General features: G+C 39.1%; 1 protein-coding gene across 1 annotated transcript in view; it reads left to right on the forward strand.

Annotated features, from left to right (window-relative positions):
* The window catches only part of ssp3 (short spindle 3), a 355022-nt gene that overhangs the window by 266034 nt on the left and 68085 nt on the right, over positions 1 to 20903 (forward strand). Inside the window, exons 14-15 of the mRNA XM_070092824.1 lie at positions 5603 to 5766; positions 20083 to 20281. Of these exons, the coding sequence (XP_069948925.1) occupies positions 5603 to 5766; positions 20083 to 20281 (363 nt within the window). The remainder of the gene's footprint in view (positions 1 to 5602; positions 5767 to 20082; positions 20282 to 20903) is intronic.

Raw genomic sequence — 20903 nt, forward strand, 5'->3', positions numbered from 1 at the left:
TGCATGGTGCCTTGTTTCAAGGAGTTCCACAAGCTCTAGCAGTTCTAAAACCATGTCCAGTGATTGTAAATATGTAAATATATGATAGAACATTAGTATTATACAAGATTTGTGCATGTGCATGAGATTATATTTATACATTATATACAGTATTGGTCTCTCAGGCCCCAAATGTTAGTAGGAAAAGAAAAAAATTGGAAAAGAAAAGAAAAAACTATAAAAAACGCTAAATAAAGTAATGCGCTTATGTGGAATTCGTCGATGTTGCCGCCACCACGTCATTTTGGACAAACTTCTCGGCACTGTATCTCGGTAAGTACTGATCATAATTTTTTTTTTGTCTTATTACCTTCACAAAAATATGCTCTTTAATTCTGTAAGAAAAAATAATTTTTTTTTTTTTTTTTTTTCAAAATTTCTTGGACATTGGAGCACCACTTCAGATTTTGGCCTTGGACCCTGAAAGGGTTAAATCAAGGAAAAATGGTTGATGTTTAAATTGCTCCCAGACTGCCAGCTTTGTGCATATGTAATTCCATAAGTTTTCCATCAAATTTTGCATTTTTTTGGTGTCATCACTTTCATAAAGATAATTCTCCACTATTTCAGAAGATTTTTTCAATAACATAAATAAGAGTAGTAAAGAGCATAGGGTGGTATTAAAACCATGCTGTGGTGATCCTTAACACCATGAACAACAGCACTTCACACAACCTTATTTGTTTATCACAAAATATGAGTGTTTCAAATACAGGAGGGCCCTGCTTATACAGCAGGTTAGGTTCAGGGCTGCAGCTGTAAATTGAAAATCACTGTAAGGTGAAACATAGTCTTTTCTCAATTTAAAATGCATGTAAAAGCCTGATAACATGTTTACATTATCATATATGAAGTGAGCAATAGAGCTTGGCCTAAAAAATTATCATACAATGCACACATTACTTACCTTAGCCCCTTGGGTGACCAGGACCTCGATCTGAAAAGTGTCCACAGGGTCCAAGAATTTTCAGAAATTTTTTTTTTATATTTTTCTTATGAAATGGCAGAAAATTTTTTTCTGAAGATAATAAAACAACAGGTACAAAATTTAATGGAAACTTACAAAATTATGCATTTCGAAAATTTTGCCGTGTCAGCAATATTTAGGCATTGGTGATTCGGCCCACTTTGAGTTTTGTTGTAGGCCAATTACATTGTTCCAGTCAGCCAAATTTTTAGCTATTTTGCTAGAATGGCTTTCATTTTATTGACTGAACACAAGACACTGCCCAGTGAACTATTTCAACTACCCAGTTTAGTGATCAGAAATCTTTAATTTGGCCACTTCCACACAAATTTCAAAATATGCCAATTTCAAATTAGGGTCCAGAATAAACAATGCAGGCATTCCTACCACTAAAATAACATTTACTCTGTTCTTTAGCTATGTTCCCAGGATTTACACATTAATTCTATTCTGAATTTTTTTCACACAAAAAAAAAAAACAAGATTTTCTGTGATGCATTATTGTAATAATTGTATAAATAATGTCAGTGCATTTGCAAATGCATATTAGACCAACCAGTTGGATGTATATTGGATGAATGATTTGATTTGTTTACAGTGGAATACAGTATTGACAAAAGTCAAATGTTTCTGCTACTTTGAGCTCAACTTTGAGCTACTTCAAGTCCTGTAACCAATCAGAATCATCTTTATTTCTGTAATACATCTTCCATTCTATCACATGATAACAAGAAACTGAGAATACAATCATAAGAACCATCCAAAAATTCACCGCAAATTTTCTATTTTGAACCAAAAACATGGTCACAGTTTTCTCCCATTATGCACTGCGTGAGGCAGGGTTTGTTTTTATATGGTGCACACTTACTGCATCAACCCATTCTTTCATATCTATTCCCAAATTTACCACTCACTGCTTATCTGAGTGATCTGAGCTCATCACGTAGTTCTACGGCACAGACAGAGACTTCACCTTAATTATGCAAATGAAGAGAAGCAGAGGGTATATGTGCAAGTCATTTATTTATCACAAAATAAAAGTTTTTTTTTTTTTTTTTTTTATTCAACAAGTCGGCCGTCTCCCACCGAGGCAGGGTGACCCAAAAAAAAAAAGAAAGAAAATCCCCAAAAAGAAAATACTTTCATCATCATTCAACACTTTCACCACATTCGCACATTATCACTGTTTTTGCAGAGGTGCTCAGAATACAACAGTTTAGAAGCATACACATATAAAGATACACAACATATCCCTCCAAACTGCCAATATCCCAAACCCCTCCTTTAAAGTGCAGGCATTGTACTTCCCATTTCCAGGACTCAAGTCCGACTATATGAAAAAACCGGTTTCCCTGAATCCCTTCACTAAATATTACCCGGCTCTCACTCCAACAGATCGTCAGGTCCCAAGTACCATTCGTCTCCAATCACTCCTATCTAACACGCTCACGCACGCTTGCTGGAAGTCCAAGCCCCGTGCCCACAAAACCTCCTTTACCCCCTCTCTCCAACCCTTTCGAGGACGACCCCTACCCCGCCTTCCTTTCCCTATAGATTTATATGCTTTCCATGTCATTCTACTTTGATCCATTCTCTCTAAATGACCAAACCACCTCAACAACCCCTCTTCTGCCCTCTGACTAATACTTTTATTAACTGCACACCTTTTCATAATTTCCACACTCCGAATTTTCTGCATAATATTTACACCACACATTGCCATTAAACAGGACATCTCCACTGCCTCCAACCGTCTCCCCGCTGCTGCATTTACCACCCAAGCTTCACACCCATATAAGAGTGTTGGTACTACTATACTTTCATACATTCCCTTCTTTGCCTCCATAGATAACGTTTTTTGACTCCACATATACCTCAACGCACCACTCACCTTTTTTCCCTCATCAACTCTATGATTAACCTCATCCTTCATAAATCCATCCGCCGACACGTCAACTCCCAAGTATCTGAAAACATTCACTTCTTCCATACTCCTCCTCCCCAATTTGATATCCAATTTTTCTTTATGTAAATCATTTGACACCCTCATCACCTTACTCTTTTCTCTGTTCACTTTCAACTTTCTACCTTTAAACACATTCCTAAACTCATCCACTAATCTTTGCAATTTTTCTTTAGAATCTCCCATAAGCACAGTATCATCAGCAAAACGTAACTGTGTCAATTCCCATTTTGAATTTGATTCCCCAAAATTTAATCCCACCCCTCTCCTGAACACCATAGCATTTACTTCCTTTACAACCCCATCTATAAATATATTAAACAACCATGGTGACATTACACATCCCTGTCTAAGACCTACTTTTACCGGGAAGTAGTCTCCCTCTCTTCTACACACCCTAACCTGAGCCTCACTATCCTCATAAAAACTCTTTACAGCATTTAATAACTTACCACCTATTCCATATACATGCAACATCTGCCACATTGCCCCTCTATTCACTCTATCATATGCCTTTTCTAAATCCATAAATGCAATAAAAACTTCCCTACCTTTATCTAAATACTGTTCACATATATGCTTCAATGTAAACACTTGATCTACACATCCCCTATCCACTCTGAAACTTCCTTGCTCATCCGCAATCCTACATTCTGTCTTACCTCTAATTCTTTCAATTATAACCCTACCGTACACTTTTCCTGGTATACTCAGTAAATTTATTCCTCTATAATTTTTACAGTCTCTTTTGTCCCCTTTCCCTTTATATAAAGGGACTATACATGCTCTCCGCCAATCCCTAGGTACCTTCCCCTCTTTCATACATTTATTAAACAAAAGTACCAACCACTCCAACACTATATCCCCCCCTGCTTTTAACATTTCTGTCATGATCCCATCAGTTCCAGCTGCTTTACCCCCTTTCATTTTACGTAATGCCTCATGTACCTCCCCCACACTTACATTCTGCTCTTCTTCACTCCTAAAAGATGGTATACCTCCCTGGCCAGTGTATGAAATTACTGCCTCTGTTTCTTCCTTAACATTTGAAAGTTCCTCAAAATATTCTCGCCATCTACCTAATACCTCCATCTCCCCATCTACTAACTCCCCTACTCTGTTTTTAACTGACAAATCCATACTTTCCCTAGGCTTTCTTAACTTGTTTAACTCCCTCCAAAATTTTTTCTTATTTTCATTAAAATTTCTTGACAGTGCCTCTCCCACTCTTTCATCTGCTCTCCTTTTGCACTCTCTCACCACTCTCTTCACCTTTCTTTTACTCTCCGTATACTCTTCTCTTCTTATAACACTTCTGCTTTGTAAAAACCTCTCATAAGCTACCTTTTTCTCTTTTATCACACCCTTTACTTCATCATTCCACCAATCACTCCTCTTTCCTCCTGCCCCCACCCTCCTATAACCACAAACTTCTGCCCCACATTCTAATTCTGCATTTTTAAAACTATTCCAACCCTCTTCAACCCCCCACTACTCATACTTGCACTAGCCCACCTTTCTGCCACTAGTCGCTTATAATATCTTATATTGATGCACAGTGTATACAATATACACAAGGTACTGTATCCACAGTATATTTAATTACCTCTCATAATCCTGATTATGCAAACAGAAGGAAGCAAAGTATATATAAATCTTGGAGTCTCAGTATGTATATAAACATTGTCTGCAGTATCCTCACATTTGATGATACAAAGGATATGACAACACTGTATGTATTGACTCATACAGGCAGCAACTAATTTAGTCACATGAGTTTTCTTGAGACTTGTGGTGATAAACAATTTATATGTAAACAGTGTATACTGTGGTGACTCTGAACTTCATACACAAGCATTTATCATGGTGATGCCTTTACTATTTCTTTAAATTATTATACTTTTCACTCTTTATTAACAATCACTAAGATACTCAACATTTGTATTAATACTCTTAGAGTAAGTGAATGACTATTTGTTATGTTACAGTGAACATTACGGTCAAATTTTCGGTTACTAGCTTTTTTTGTAACAGCTTTTAGCTATTTTTCCCCTGTATTTACAGTCATAAAAAATTGCAGTGTCATGATCAAAAATTATCGCAATTCTTCAACCAGTGTATACCATAAGCTCTTAGAAGATCATGTCTTAGTTGACAGTCTTCTGTAGTTTATCCCAATCAATTTAGTACCGCCACCACCACCACCACCACCACCACTACTGCTACTGTAACTGCCATTTTTTAAATAGTTTTCTACTTTTTTCCCTTGTTTTCTCATTTGTGACTTGATAGTGGTCTAGGAGAACCACTTTATTTCCCATTCATTTCAGTCTAATTCGCTCCCACAAGACTGATGTTCAGGCCCCAAGCACTCAAAACTTCCTTTGCTCCCTCCTCTGCCCCCTCCCATTTAAAGTTTCCTCTCCAAAGTGTGGGTAATTAGGAAGTGTATAGCTTCATGTGTACATGTTTTTTAATAAATATTCCTCATTGCAAATTTCTAGAAAACTCCCTGTTTTGAGTCTAATTAGCCAGTCTGTACAGAATCTTTTTAATTTTTGTAATTGCTTTATATAAAAAAAAGTGTATTTATTGAAATGAATAATATTTTTTTTTATTTTATATGTTTTTAGGCTCAGCTAGCCAAAGAGTCAGAATTGGTAAAAAAAATTCAACAGAAGCAAGAAGAATCTGCTCGTCGTCATGAAGAAAACATTGAACAAATTAGACAGCGAGCCCTTGAGTCTTCAATTATGAAATACTCAAGAGGGTGTGATGATGCCCCAAAACTTGTCAGGTATAAATAATTTTGGTTATATATGAAAGTGGAGAGTAGGAGGGGTAAGGGTTGTCCTAGGAAAGGCTGGAGCGAGGTGGTAAAAGAGGTTTTGTGTGCAATGTGCCTGGATAGGCAGCAGGCATGTGTGAGTGTGTTAGACAGGAGTGAATGGAGACGAATGGTTTATGGGACCTGATGAGCTGTTGGGGTGTGAGTTGTGTAATATTTTGTGAAGGGATTCAGGGAAACCAGTTAGCCAGACTTGAGTCCTGGAGGTGGTAAGTACAATGCCTGCACTTTAACCCCTTAACTGTCCAAACGTAGATCTATGTCTCTTGCAACTGTCCAAACATAGATCTATGTTCTCTTGCCCAGCGTTCTGAATATTTTTAAAAAAAAAAAAAAAAAACTTTTTTTTTTATTAAAATAAAGAGGGCATTTTTCTACGTGTAATAGGATAAAAAAAATTGGGGTCAGTAATTAACGAGATATAAGACAGTGAAATTGGCGCTGGATGCCCAAACGATGGCAACTCAGAGTCCTGCCGCTTGCAGAAGTGTTACTGATATGCCTTTTTTTCTTATTTCTTTTTTAATTTGTATAATTTTTATGTTCTGATAATTATAATTTGTAGTAGTTCTTGTGATTTCATAGCCAATCTTTGCTCTGACACTAATATTAGGCACTGAAATAGTACTCAGTCACAGACACACTGACAGGTGAACATTTTCACTTGCCTTGGTCACATACTATTGTCTAGTAATATATACATAGTATTTATAGGTCCCAGGAATGTTTTAGACTCACTGGAGTATATATGAAAATCATTGAAGCATTGTGTAAGACATATGTCACTCCACTGCTGACAGTGCAGAAGTGGAGTGAGCACTGCCTTGGCTTTATTTGTTTTCACTGTTACACACAAACATGTCTGTCTGTCTAGCTCTCTCTGTTTATCTCTGTCTCTGTTTATCTGTCTTTCTGTGTCTGCTTGTCTCTCTTTCTGTCTCAGAGAGAGCCACTCATGAACCAACAGGTATTACACGTGATGCAGAGTTGTCTTGTCTGTTTCCTGAACAAGTGAAAATGTGCATTACTTGCCAGTCATGCTTATTATGCATTATATCTACAAGCACAGTATAGCACTTCGTCTGGGTTTTCTGGGTTATCCTAGGTAATTTACACTATGTATAATTGTATTTATGTGTACCTGTGAGACAGAGATAGATAGACAGACAGACGGAAATAGAGACATCGAAAGTCAGTCAGCCACCTAGCCACCCAGCCGGCCAGTCAGCCTGCTAAACACGTATTACAAGTTCCAAAATTGTTTCTCATTACTTAGGGCATAGGTTATAGGATATTCTGGTAGGATGACACTACCAGTGGTACCAAAATTGAAAAAATGTTGCACATGGGTTATTATCGAGGTTTTTTGATATTTCCTCGACCACTTGTGGCCATATTCACCTCAAAGCCACTAAACTTGGGGTAAACATCACTTTCCTCTTAAAAGGGGAGTGTTAATAGGACATGACATCACTGAATCCCTGATGTTTGGCACACTGTTTGCTCTAGCTGGTGCTCAGTTGAACTGGTGCTCCCACAAGGTACTAAGTGATCCCAGATTTTTTTAATACAGTGGAACCTCAGCTTGTTCATATCCTCATTTGTTTGTATGCTGAGTCAATTTTCCTCATTTAAATTAATTGAAATGCAGTTAATCTGTTCCAGCTTCTCAGGAAGCATGACAAAATAATGCTAATATCAACTCTATGTCATATTTATCTATCACAATTCATCTAATATGACATAAACAATATCAATAACATAGAAACATGATATATACTCTAGAATGAATAAAATAGGCCATAATGTGGTGAGCAATGGCAATGCCAGCAGCATCTGGCATTTATTCTCCCATTCTAGTATCTTCCCAGTCCATAACCCCCATACCTAGCTTGTGTTTATCTATGATTAGTGGTGAGGGTGTCACATACGTAACCACAGTTGTGATCAAGACAGATGTATATATAGGTGAAGACGTGGTGGTGGTGGTCACAGTGGTGGTGAGGTGCCTCATTCTCTGCTGCTGCTTTCTTCGTTTCTCTAGCTTTTTTCATAGTTTCTAATCGCTTCTTTCTGATTGTACATGAATACTGTCTCTTTGGGTGAGGCATTGTGTAAGAAATTGTACAATATAAGACAAAATTACAGCCCCAAGGGTCTGCTGCAGTCACTCAGAGTGGCAAACTTCTTCCTCCTTTTGACCCTTGGTCGGGACTGAGATGTGGTCTAGCAGTTGTACCTACAGCCACCCAGAGGGTTACCAATTTGTATTTTGAAGCATTTGGCACAAAAATATAAAAAAAAAATTACGAAAAATGTCTAAAACGACATATTATTATTATTGCTATTATATTATTATTATTATTTTTTTTTCAACAAGTCGGCCGTCTCCCACCGAGGCAGGGTGACCCAAAAAGAAAGAAAATCCCCAAAAAGAAAATACTTTCATCATCAATGAACACTTTCACCTCACTCACACATAATCACTGTTTTTGCACAGGTGTCCAGAATACAATAGTTTAGAAGAATATACGTATAAAAATACACAATATTCCCCTCCAAACTGCCAATATCCCAAACCCCTCCTTTAGAGTGCAGGCATTGTACTTCCCATTTCCAGGACTCAAGTCCGGTTATATAAAATAGCCAGTTTCCCTGAATACCTTCACTTAATATTACCATACTCACACTCCAACAGCTCATCAGGTCCCAAATACCATTCGTCTCCATTCACTCCTATTTAACATGCTCACGCACGCTTGCTGGAAGTCCAAACCCCTCGCCCACAACACCTCCTTTACCCCCTCCCTCCAACCTTTTTGAGGACGACCCCTACCCCGCCTTCCTTCTCCTGCAGATTTATACGTTCTCCATGTCATTCTACTTTGATCCATTCTCTCTAAATGACCAAACCACCTTCACAAACCCTCTTCAGCCCTCTGACTAATACTTTTATTAACTCCACACCTTCTCCTAATTACCACACTCCAAATTTTCTGCATAATATTTACACCACACCTTGCTCTTAGACAGGACATCTCCACTGCCTCCAACCGCCTCCTCGCTGCAGCATTTACAACCCAAGCTTCACACCCATATAAGAGTGTTGGTTCTACTATACTTTCATACATTCCCTTCTTTGCCTCCATAGATAACATTTTTTGCCTCCACATATGCCTCAATGAATCACTCACCTTTTTTCCTTCATCAATTCTCTGATTAACCTCATCCTTCATAAATCCATTCGCTGACACGTCAACTCCCAAATATCTGAAAACATTCACTTCTTCCATACTCCTCCTCCCCAATTTGATATCCAATTTTTCTTTATCTAAATCATTTGATATCCTCATCACCTTACTCTTTTCTATGTTCGCTTTCAACTTTCTACCTGTACACACACTCCCAAATTCGTCCACTAACCTTTGTAATTTTTCTTTAGAATCTCCCATAAGCACAGTATCATCAGCTAAAAGTAACTGTATCACTTCCCATTGTGAATTTAATTCCCCATAATTTAATCTCACCCCTCTCCTGAACACCCTAGCATTTACTTCTTTTACAACCCCCATCTATAAATATATTAAACAACCATAATGACATTACACATAAACCATACCCCCGGCCGGGATTGAACCCGCGGTCATAGAGTCTCAAAACTCCAGCCCGTCGCGCTAGCCACTAGACCAGCTAGCTGGTCTAGTGGCTAGCGCGACGGGCTGGAGTTTTGAGACTCTATGACCGCGGGTTCAATCCCGGCCGGGGGTATGGTTTATTTGCAATCGTGTCATTACGATTTCTTAAGTCAAGTGACATTACACATCCCTGTCTAAGACCTACTTTTACTGGGAAGTAGTCTCCCTCTCTTCTACACACCCTAACCTGAGCCTCACTATCCTCAAAAACTCTTTACAGCATTTATTAACTTACCACCTATTCCATATACTTGGAACATCTGTCACATTGCTCTCCTATCCACTCTATCATATGCTTTTTCTAAATCCATAAATGTAATAAAAACTTCCCTACCTCTATCTAAATACTGTTCACATATATTTTCATATAGTCGGACTTGAGTCCTGGAAATGGGAAGTACAATGCCTGCACTTTAAAGGAGGGGTTTGGGATATTGGCAGTTTGGAGGGATATGTTGTGTATCTCTATACGTATATGCTTCTAAACTGTTATATTCTGAGCACCTCTGCAAAAGCAGTGATAATGTGTGAGTGTGGTGAAAGTGTTGAATGATGATGAAAGTATTTTCTTTTTGGGGATTTTCTTTCTTTTTTTGGGTCACCCTGCCTCGGTGGGAGACGACCGACTTTTTTAAAAAAAAAAAAAAAAAAAAAATATATGCTTCAATGTAAACACTTGATCTACACATCCCCTACCCACTCTAAAACCTCCTTGCTCATCCGCAATTCTAAATTCTGTCTTACCTCTTAATTCTTTCAATAATAACCCTACCGTACACTTTTCCTGGTATACTCAGTAAACGTATTCCTTTATAATTTTTACAGTCTCTTTTGCCCCCTTTCCCTTTATATAAAGGGACTATACATGGTCTCTGCCAATCCCTAGGTACCTTCTCCTCTTTCTTACATTTATTAAACAAAAATACCAACCACTCCAACACTGTCCCCCCCCCCCTGCTTTTAACATTTCTGTCATGATCCCGTCAGTTCCAGCTGCTTTACCCCCTTTCATTCTATGCAATGCCTCACGCACCTCCCCCACAATCACATCCTGCTCTTCTTCACTCCTAAAAGTTGGTATACTTCCCTGGCCAGTGCATGAAATTACCGCCTCCCTTTCTTCGTCGATATTTAAAAGTTCCTCAAAATATTCTCTCCATCTACCCAATACCTCCATCTCCTCATCTACTAACTCCCCTACTCTGTTTTTAACTGACAAATCCATTCGTTCCCTAGGCTTTCTTAACTTGTTTACCTCACTCCAAAATTTTTTCTTATTTCCATTAAAATTTCTTGACAGTGCCTCTCGCACTTTATCATCCACTCTCCTTTTGCACTCTCTCACCACTCTCTTCATGTTTCTTTTACTCTCCATATACTCTAATTTTCTTATAACACTTCTGCTTTGTAATTCTTCTTCTTCTTTCAACGTACGAGCCGTATCCCACTGAGGTGGGGTGGCCCAAAAGGAAAAACGAAAGTTTCGCCTTTTAAATTTAGTAATATATACAGGGGAAGGGGTTACTAGCCCCTTGCTCCCAGCATTTTAGTCGCCTCTTAAAACACGCATGGCTTACAGAGGAACAATTCTGTTCCACTTCCCCATGGAGATAAGAGGAAATAAACAAGAACTAGAAAGAAAATAGGAGAAAACCCAGAGGGGTGTGTGTATATATGCTTGTACATGTATGTGTAGTGTGACCTAAGTGTAAGTAGAAGTAGCAAGACGTACCTGAAATCTTGCATGTGTATGAGACAGAATAAAAAGACACCAGCAATCCTGCCATCATGTAAAACAATTTCAGGCTTCTGTTTTACACTCGCTTGGCAAGACAGTAGTACCTCCCTGGGCAGTTTGTCTACCATCCTACTACCTAGGATTATTATAATTCTTCTTTCTTTCAACACACCGGCTGTATCCCACTGAGGTGGGGTGGCCCAAAAGGAAAAACGAAAGTTTCTCCTTTTACATTTAGTAATATATACAGGAGAAGGGGTTACTAGCCCCTTGCTCCCAGCATTTTAGTCGCCTCTTAAAACACGCATGGCTTACAGAGGAACAATTCTGTTCCACTTCCCCATGGAGGTAAGAGGAAATAAACAAGAACAAGAACTAGAAAGAAAATAGAAGAAAACCTAGAGGGGTGTGTATATATATGCTTGTACATGTATGTGTAGTGTGACCTAAGTGTAAGTAGAAGTAGCAAGACGTACCTGAAATCTTGCATGTGTATGAGACAGAATAAAAAGACACCAGCAATCCTGCCATCATGTAAAACAATTACAGGCTTCTGTTTTACACTCGCTTGGCAAGACAGTAGTACCTCCCTGGGCAGTTTGTCTACCATCCTACTACCTAGGATTATTATAATTATTATTATTATTTCTTTTCTTTCAACACACCAGCCGTATCCCACCAAGGCAGGGTGGCCCAAAAAGAAAAACGAAAGTTTCTCTTTTAAATTTAGTAATTTATACGGGAGAAGGGGTTACTAGCCCCTTGCTCCCGGCATTTTAGTCGCCATATACAAAACGCATGGCTTATGGAGGAAGAATTCTGTTCCACTTCCCCATGGAGATAAGAGGAAATAAACAAGAACAAGAACTAGAAAGAAAATAGAAGAATACCCAGAGGGGTGTGTACAGTGGACCCCCGCATAGCGACTTTAATCCGTGCAAGAGGGCTGGTTGTTATGCGAAATGTTCGGTATGCGAATGAATTTTCCCCATAAGAAATAATGGAAATCAAATTAATCCGGGCAAGACACCCAAAAGTATGAAAAAAAAATTTTTTTACCACATGAAATGTTAATTTTAATACACACAAACTGAAAAAGGCATGCACAATTACATGACACTTACTTTTATTGAAGATCTGGTGATGATTGATGGGATGGGAGGAGGGGAGAGAGAGTGTTAGTGTTTAGAAAGGGAATCCCCTTCCATTAAGACTTGAGGTGTCGAGTCCTTTTCTGGGGTTACTTCCCTTCTTCTTTTAATGCCACTAGGACCAGCTTCAGAGTCACTGGACTTCTTTCGCACAACATATCTGTCCATAGTGGCCTGTACCTCTCGTTCCTTTATGACTTCCCTAAAGTGTTTCACAACATTGTCAGTGTACAGGTTGCCAACACGGCTTGCAATAGCTGTGTGAGGGTGATTTTCATCCATGAAGGTTTGCACTTCAACCCACTTTGCACAGATTTCCTTAATCTTTGTAGTAGGCAACTTCTTCAATTTCTCTCTCCCCTCCTCTGAACCAGTTTCCTCAGGTCTGGCCTCTTGCTGTTGAAGTTGATCTATCAGCTCATCAGTGGTTAGTTCTTCATTGTCCTCCTCCACCAACTCTTCCACATCATCCCCACTAACCTCCAACCCTAAGGACTTTCCCAATGCCACAATGGATTCCTCAACTGGCATAATCCTCTCAGGGTTAGCCTCAAACCCTTCAAAATCCCTTTTGTCTACACATTCTGGCCACAGTTTCTTCCAAGCAGAGTTCAAGGTCTTCTTAGTCACTCCCTCCCAAGCCTTACCTATAAGGTTTACACAATTGAGGATATTAAAGTGCTCTCTCCAAAACTCTCTTAGAGTCAGTTGAGTTTCTGAGGTCACTACAAAGCACCTTTCAAACAGAGCTTTTGTGTACAGTTTTTTTAAGTTTGCAATAACCTGCTGGTCCATGGGCTGCAGGAGAGGAGTGGTATTAGGAGGCAAAAACTTCACCTTAATGAATTTCATGTCCCCATAAAGTCGCTCTGCCACGTCTGTAGGATGACCAGGGGCATTGTCTAACACCAGGAGGCACTTAAGTTCTAATTTCTTTTCAGTTAGGTAATCTTTCACATTGGGGGCAAATGCATGGTGTAACCAGTCATAGAAAAAGTCCCTAGTGACCCATGCCTTACTGTTTGCCCTCCGCAGCACACACAAATTCTCCTTGAGGAAATTCTTTTGCCTGAACGGTCTGGGAGTTTCAGAGTGATACACTAATAAAGGCTTCACTTTGCAATCACCAGTAGCATTGGAACACATCAACAAAGTAAGCCTGTCTTTCATAGGCTTATGTCCTGGGAGTGCCTTTTCCTCCTGAGTAATGTAGGTCCTGCTTGGCATTTTCTTCCAAAACAGGCCTGTTTCATCACAATTAAACACTTGTTCAGGTTTCAGTCCTTCACTGTCTATGTACTTCTTGAATTCCTGCACATATTTTTCAGCTGCTTTGTGGTCCGAACTGGCAGCCTCAGCATGCCTTATCACACTATGTATGCCACTACGCTTCTTAAATCTCTCAAACCAACCTTTGCTGGCCTTAAATTCACTCACATCATCACTAGTTGCAGGCATTTTTTTAATTAAATCCTCATGCAACTTCCTAGCCTTTTTGCTTATGATCGCTTGAGAGACACTATCTCCTGCTAGCTGTTTTTCATTTATCCACACCAATAAGAGTCTCTCAACATCTTCCATCACTTGCGATCTCTGTTTCGAAGACACAGTTAAACCTTTGGCAAGAACAGCTTCCTTGATTGCCTTTCTGTTGCCCACAATAGTAGCGATGGTTGATTTGGGTTTCTTGTACAACCTGACCAGGTTGGCGACACGCACTCCACTTTCATACTTATCAATACAGTGGACCCCCGGTTAACGAACTTTTTTCATTCCAGTAGTATGTTCAGGTGCCAGTACTGACCGAATTTTTTCCCATAAGGAATATTGTGAAGTAGATTAGTCCATTTCAGACCCCCAAACATACACGTACAAACGCACTTACATAAATACACTTACATAATTGGTCGCATTTGGAGGTGATCGTTAACCGGGGGTTCACTGTAATCTCTTTCTTCATCTCTATTGGAATTCTCACCCTTATTGCTGTAGGGTTGGCACTAGAAGCTTTCTTGGGGCCCATGGTCACTTATTTTCCAGATAAAGCACCGTAAACACTGTAATAATACAAAATATTCCGATTGTATGCTTGGATGTTACCGCGGAAGCTGGCTGGTAAACAATGCCACCGGCGGAACATGTGAGGCTGACTGAGGGCGCACATTGGACGCGTCTCGGACGAAGAGCGGTGAGCGGGTTTTTGGGCGGTATGCGAGGCAAAATTTTTGCGATAAAAGCGAGCGGTATGCGGATTGTACGGTATACGATGCGTACGGTACGCGGGGGTCCACTGTATATATATGCTTGTACATGTATGTGTAGTGTGACCTAAGTGCAAGTAGAAGTAGCAAGACATACCTGAAATCTTGCATGTTTATGAGACAGACAAAAGACACCAGCAATCCTACCATCATGTAAAACAATTACAGGTTTTCGTTGTACACTCACTTGGCAGGACGGTAGTACCTCCCTGGGTGGTTGCTGTCTACCAACCTACTACCTAGGTATTATTATTATTATTGTTATTAATGTAGGGAACTGGAGCACTGATCCAGTTCCCCAGATCAAGAGCCCCTCACCACGTATGCACTGCTACTACTAATAATTATTATAATAATATTATATTCACATTATTATTAGTAGTATATATGTACATTTTTTTTTTTTTTCAAGTCAACCGTCTCCCACCGAGGCAGGGTGACCCAAAAAAGAAAGAAAATCCCCAAAAAGAAAATACTTTCATCATCATTCAACACTTTCACCACACTCACACATTATCACTGTTTTTGCAGAGGTGCTCAGAATACAACAGTTTAGAAGCATATACGTATAAAGATACACAACATATCCCTCCAAACTGCCAATATCCCAAACCCCTTCTTTAAAGTGCAGGCATTGTACTTCCTATTTCCAGGACTCAAGTCCGACTATTTGAAAATAACCGGTTTCCCTGAATCCCTTCACTAAATATTACCCTGCTCACACTCTAACAGATCGTCAGGTCCCAAGTATCATTCGTCTCCATTCACTCCTATCTAACACGCTCATGCACGCTTGCTGGAAGTCCAAGCCCCTCGCCCACAAAACCTCCTTTACCCCCTCTTTCCAACCCTTTCGAGGATGACCCCTACCCCTCCTTCCTTCCCCTATAGATTTATATGCTTTCCATGTCATTCTACTTTGACCCATTCTCTCTAAATGACCAAACCACCTCAACAACCCCTCTTCTGCCCTCTTGACTAATGCTTTTATTAACTCCACACCTTCTCCTAATTTCCACACTCCGAATTTTCTGCATAATATTTACACCACACATTGCCCTTAGACAGGACACCTCCACTGCCTACAACCGTCTCCTCGCTGCTGCATTTACCACCCAAGCTTCACATCCATATAAGAGTGTTGGTACTACTGTACTTTCATACATTCCCTTCTTTCCCGCCCATTTAGATAACGTTTTTTGACTCCACATATACCTCAACGCTCCACTCACCTTTTTTCCCTCATCAATTCTATGATTAACCTCATCCTTCATAAATCCATCCGCCGACACGTCAACTCCCAAGTATCTGAAAACATTCACTTCTTCCATACTCCTCCTCCCCAATTTGTTATCCAATTTTTCTTTATCTAAATCATTTGATACCCTCATCACCTTTACTCTTTTCTATGTTCGCTTTCAACTTTCTACCTTTACACACATTCTCAAACTCATCCACTAACCTTTGCAATTTTTCTTTAGAATCTCCCATAAGCACAGTATCGTCAGCAAAAAGTAACTGTGTCAATTCCCATTTTGAATTTGATTCCCCATAATTTAATCCCACCCCTCTCCCGAACACCCTAGCATTTACTTCTTTTACAACCCCATCTATAAATATATTAAACAACCATGGTGACATTACACATCCCTATCTAAGACCTTCTTTTACCGGGAAGTATTCTCTCTCTCTTCTACACACCCTAACCTGAGCCTCAGTATCCTCATAAAAGCTCTTTACAGCATTTAGTAACTTACCACCTATTCCATATACTTGCAACATCTGCCACATTGCTCCTCTATCCACTCTATCATATGCCTTTTCTAAATCCATAAATGCAATAAAAACTTCCCTACCTTTATCTAAATACTGTTCACATATATGCTTCAATGTAAACACTTGATCTACACATCCCCTACCCACTCTGAAGCCTCCCTGCTCATCTGCAATCCTACATTCTGTCTTACCTCTAATTCTTTCAATTATAACCCTACTGTATACTTTTCCTGGTATACTCAGTAAACTTATTCCTCTATAATTTTTACAATCTCTTTTGTCCCCTTTCCCTTTATATAAAAGGACTATACATGCTCTCTGCCAATCCCTAGGTACCTTCCCTTCTTTCATACATTTATTAAACAAAAGTACCAACCACTCCAACACTATATCCCCCCCTGCTTTTAACATTTCTGTCATGATCCCATCAGTTCCAGCTGCTTTACCCCCTTTCATTCTACGTAATGCCTCACGTACCTCCACCACACTTACATTTTGCTCTTCTTCACTCCTAAAAGATGGTATACCTCCCTGGCCAGTGCATGAAATTACCGCCTCCCTTTCTTACTCAACATTTAAAAGTTCCTCAAAAAATTCTCGCCATCTACCTAATACCTCCCTCTCCCCATCTACTAACTCCCCTACTCTGTTTTTTACTGACAAATCCATACTTTCCCTAGGCTTTCTTAACTTGTTTAACTCCCTCCAAAATTTTTTCTTATTTTCATTAAAATTTCTTGACAGTGCCACTCCCACTCTTTCATCTGCTCTCCTTTTGCACTCTCTCACCACTCTCTTCACCTTTCTTTTACTCTCCATATACTCTGCTCTTCTTATAACACTTCTGCTTTGTAAAAACCTCTCATAAGCTACCTTTTTCTCTTTTATCACACCCTTTACTTCATCATTCCACCAATCACTCTTCTTTCCTCCTGCCCCCATCCTCCTATAACCACAAACTTCTGCCCCACATTCTAATACTGCATTTTTAAAACTATTCCAACCCTCTTCAACCCCCCCCCCCCCCCACTACTCATTTTTGCACTAGCCCACCTTTCTGCCAATAGTCGCTTGTATCTCGCCCGAACTTCTTCCTCCCTTAGTTTATACACTTTCACCTCCCTCTTACTTGTTGTTGCCACCTTCCTCTTTTTCCATCTACCTCTTACTCTAACTGTAGCTACAACTAAATAATGATCCGATATATCAGTTGCCCCTCTATAAACATGCACATCCTGGAGCCTACCCATCAACCTTTTATCCACCAATACATAATCTAACAAACTACTTTCATTACGGGCTACATCATGCCTTGTATATTTATTTATCCTCTTTTTCATAAAATGTGTATTACTTATTACCAAATTTCTTTCTACACATAGCTCAATTAAAGGCTCCCCATTTACATTTACCCCTGGCACCCCAAATTTACCTGCTACTCCCTCCATAACATTTTTACCCACTTTAGCATTGAAATCCCCAACCACCATTACTCTCACACTTGATTCAAAACTCCCCACGCATTCACTCAACATTTCCCAGAATCTCTCTCTCTCCTCTACACTTCTCTCTTCTCCAGGTGCATACACCCTTACTATAACCCACTTTTCATATCCAATCTTTATTTTACTCCACATAATCCTTGAATTTATACATTTGTAGTCCCTCCTTTCCTGCCATAGCTTATCCTTCAACATTATTGCTACTCCTTCTTTAGCTCTAACTCTATTTGAAACCCCTGACCTAATCCCATTTATTCCTCTCCATTGAAACTCTCCCACCCCCTTCAGCTTTGTTTCACTTAAAGCCAGGACATCCAGCTTCTTCTCATTCATAACATCCGCAATCATCTCTTTCTTATCATTTGCACAACATCCACGCACATTCAGACTTCCCACTTTGACAATTTTCTTCTTCTTATTCTTTTCAGTAATCTTTACAGGAAAAGGGGTTACTAGCCCATTGTTCCCAGCATTTTAGTTGACTTTTACAACACACATGGCTTACGGAGGAAAGATTCTTATTCCACTTCCCTCATGGATGTAAAAGGAAAAGTAATAAGACCAAGAACTGTTAAGATAAAATCAAAGAAAACTCAGATGAGTGTGTATAAATAAATGTGTACATGTATGTGTAGTGTGACCTAAGTGTAAGTAGAAGTAACAAGACATGCCTGTAATCTTGCATATTTATGAGACAGACAAAAGACACCAGCAATCCTACCATCATGTAAAACAATTACAGGCTTTCGTTTTACACTCACTTGGCAGGACGGTAGTACCTCCCTGGGTGGTTGCTGTCTACCAACCTACTACCATATGTACATATTATAATATAATAATAATAATAATTATTGTTATAATTATTATTAATTTAGGGAACTGGAGTACAGATCCAATTCCCTGGATCAAAGGCCCTTCACCAAGGAACCTCCCTGGAGTAGGGAAAGTACCTGTCCTGAATTTTTGTTCGTATCTAGAAGCAAAAAAATTGACTGAATAACGGTTTGTATCCTGAAAAGTTTGCTTGGTGGAGCGTTCTTAAACTGAGCTTCCACTATACAGTGCACACTGAGTGTTAAGACCCATTCTATGCTGACCAGGCATCTCAAGCCAATCGTGCCAAATTTGGAGGCAGGAAAAACAAAATGTTGATCTACATTTGGAGCACTAGCAGTAACAACGTAGATCTATGTTTGGACAGTTAAGGGGTTAAAGGAGGGGTTTGGGATATTGGCAGTTTGGAGTGACATCTAACTGTCATGTCTGGGCACCTCTGCAAAGACCGTGATTGTGTTGAATGATGGTGATAGCGTTTCTTCAATTTTTGGATCACCCTGCAAACATTTACAATCAGTGGCATGTTCGTGAAAAAAAATATATTTTAAGGTATAATGTATGGCATTCTCAACCCAGTATAGGAATGGGATGCAGATCATATTGAATATCCAGTCCTCCCCTTAAGGATGAGGGTAAAACTGCTTATACTGAGAAACATTATGTAGAAAGATTTGGTACAACATCAATAAGACATACAATTAGAAAAGTACAATACTTTATAGGAAATGATGCAGGAAAAGATGAAAATGAAATACAAAACTTCTTTAATTGATAGGTCAATACTGTATAAATGTTGAAAAAATAAAACAGACTAAATAGTGTTGCTATTAATGTAAAAAGTAAGGAACTACTGTAAACCCTCTTATAATGCACTAGTTAGGTTCTTAAAAATAAGTGCTTTATGTAAAATAGGGTTTAAGTGAAGTGAAGAACACTTTGGAAAAGTAGGATACATTACTAATTGCCAAGGAGGGTATCACTTGAAGATTGTGATGCACTTATAGTGCACTCATTAGTGTCTCAGCCAACTTCAGCCACAGGGAAGGTTTTATAATCTAGCTAAACCTCTTGCCAGAAAACTCCTGGGACATTTGGTTATTGATGTGGCCTGTCACTTGTTTTTTTACCCTACAACTGCTCGCCACTTTATAAGCTCTCAGTATTATACCAAGTTTACCTGTTTGTGATTTGATGAAGCTCAATGTGTGAGCAAAATGTCATCAGTAAAGGTTTCATATTTCTTAATTTGTCTTTTTACCATCATTCCTATTTTGTATTTATAATGAGAAAATCTTTCTGTTTCAGATATGAGACCAAGAAATTGTGTACGCTGTGCAGTTCCTTGATCACCAGTGAAGTATACTTGCTGAGTCATCTTCGTGGCCGCCGTCACCAGGAGGCACTGAAGGCACTTCACCAGGCTGATGTTGTGTCCACTGAAGATAGTGAAACATACAATCTGAAGCACATTGTTGATGCTCCTGCTAATATTGATGATCCTCAGGTATGTTGCCATCATCATCATCATCATGAACTGCACAATATTCCATAAATACAAAGAATTAGTCTTTGTACAGTAAGCTTGAATTAACATCAAGAAAACTTTATCTGTATACGGCCTTTCCTCACTTAGTGACGTACTTGTTTACTGATGACTCGGACTTAGGACGGGCTCTCTGACCAGTATGCATACCTAAATAACATATATTAGAGCTGATTTCCTCTGTTCTGTTTATTACTATATACAGTACACTACTGTATAAACATTTATAAACATACTAATACAGTGGACCCCTGGATTAAGTAATTAATCCGTTCCAGAGAAAGTGACTAAACCCGAATCTGACTAATTCTGAATTAATTTTCCCCATAAGAAATAATGGAAATCCAATTAATCCATTCATGTAAAACAAATATTTTTTTTACATGAAATATACATTTCTCTACTCAGAAAACAATGAGACATACAGAATAAAACATTACTAAAATGACACTTACCTTTATTGAAGACTTATTGATGAATGAAGAGATGGGAGGAGGGGAGGGGATGGAGGTGTACTATTGTTTGGAAGGGGAATCCCCCCTCCATAAGAACTTCAGGTACCAAGTCCTTTTCTGGGGTTACT

This window comes from Cherax quadricarinatus, chromosome 41 (assembly GCF_038502225.1).
Source record: "Cherax quadricarinatus isolate ZL_2023a chromosome 41, ASM3850222v1, whole genome shotgun sequence".
Taxonomy (NCBI): domain Eukaryota; kingdom Metazoa; phylum Arthropoda; class Malacostraca; order Decapoda; family Parastacidae; genus Cherax; species Cherax quadricarinatus.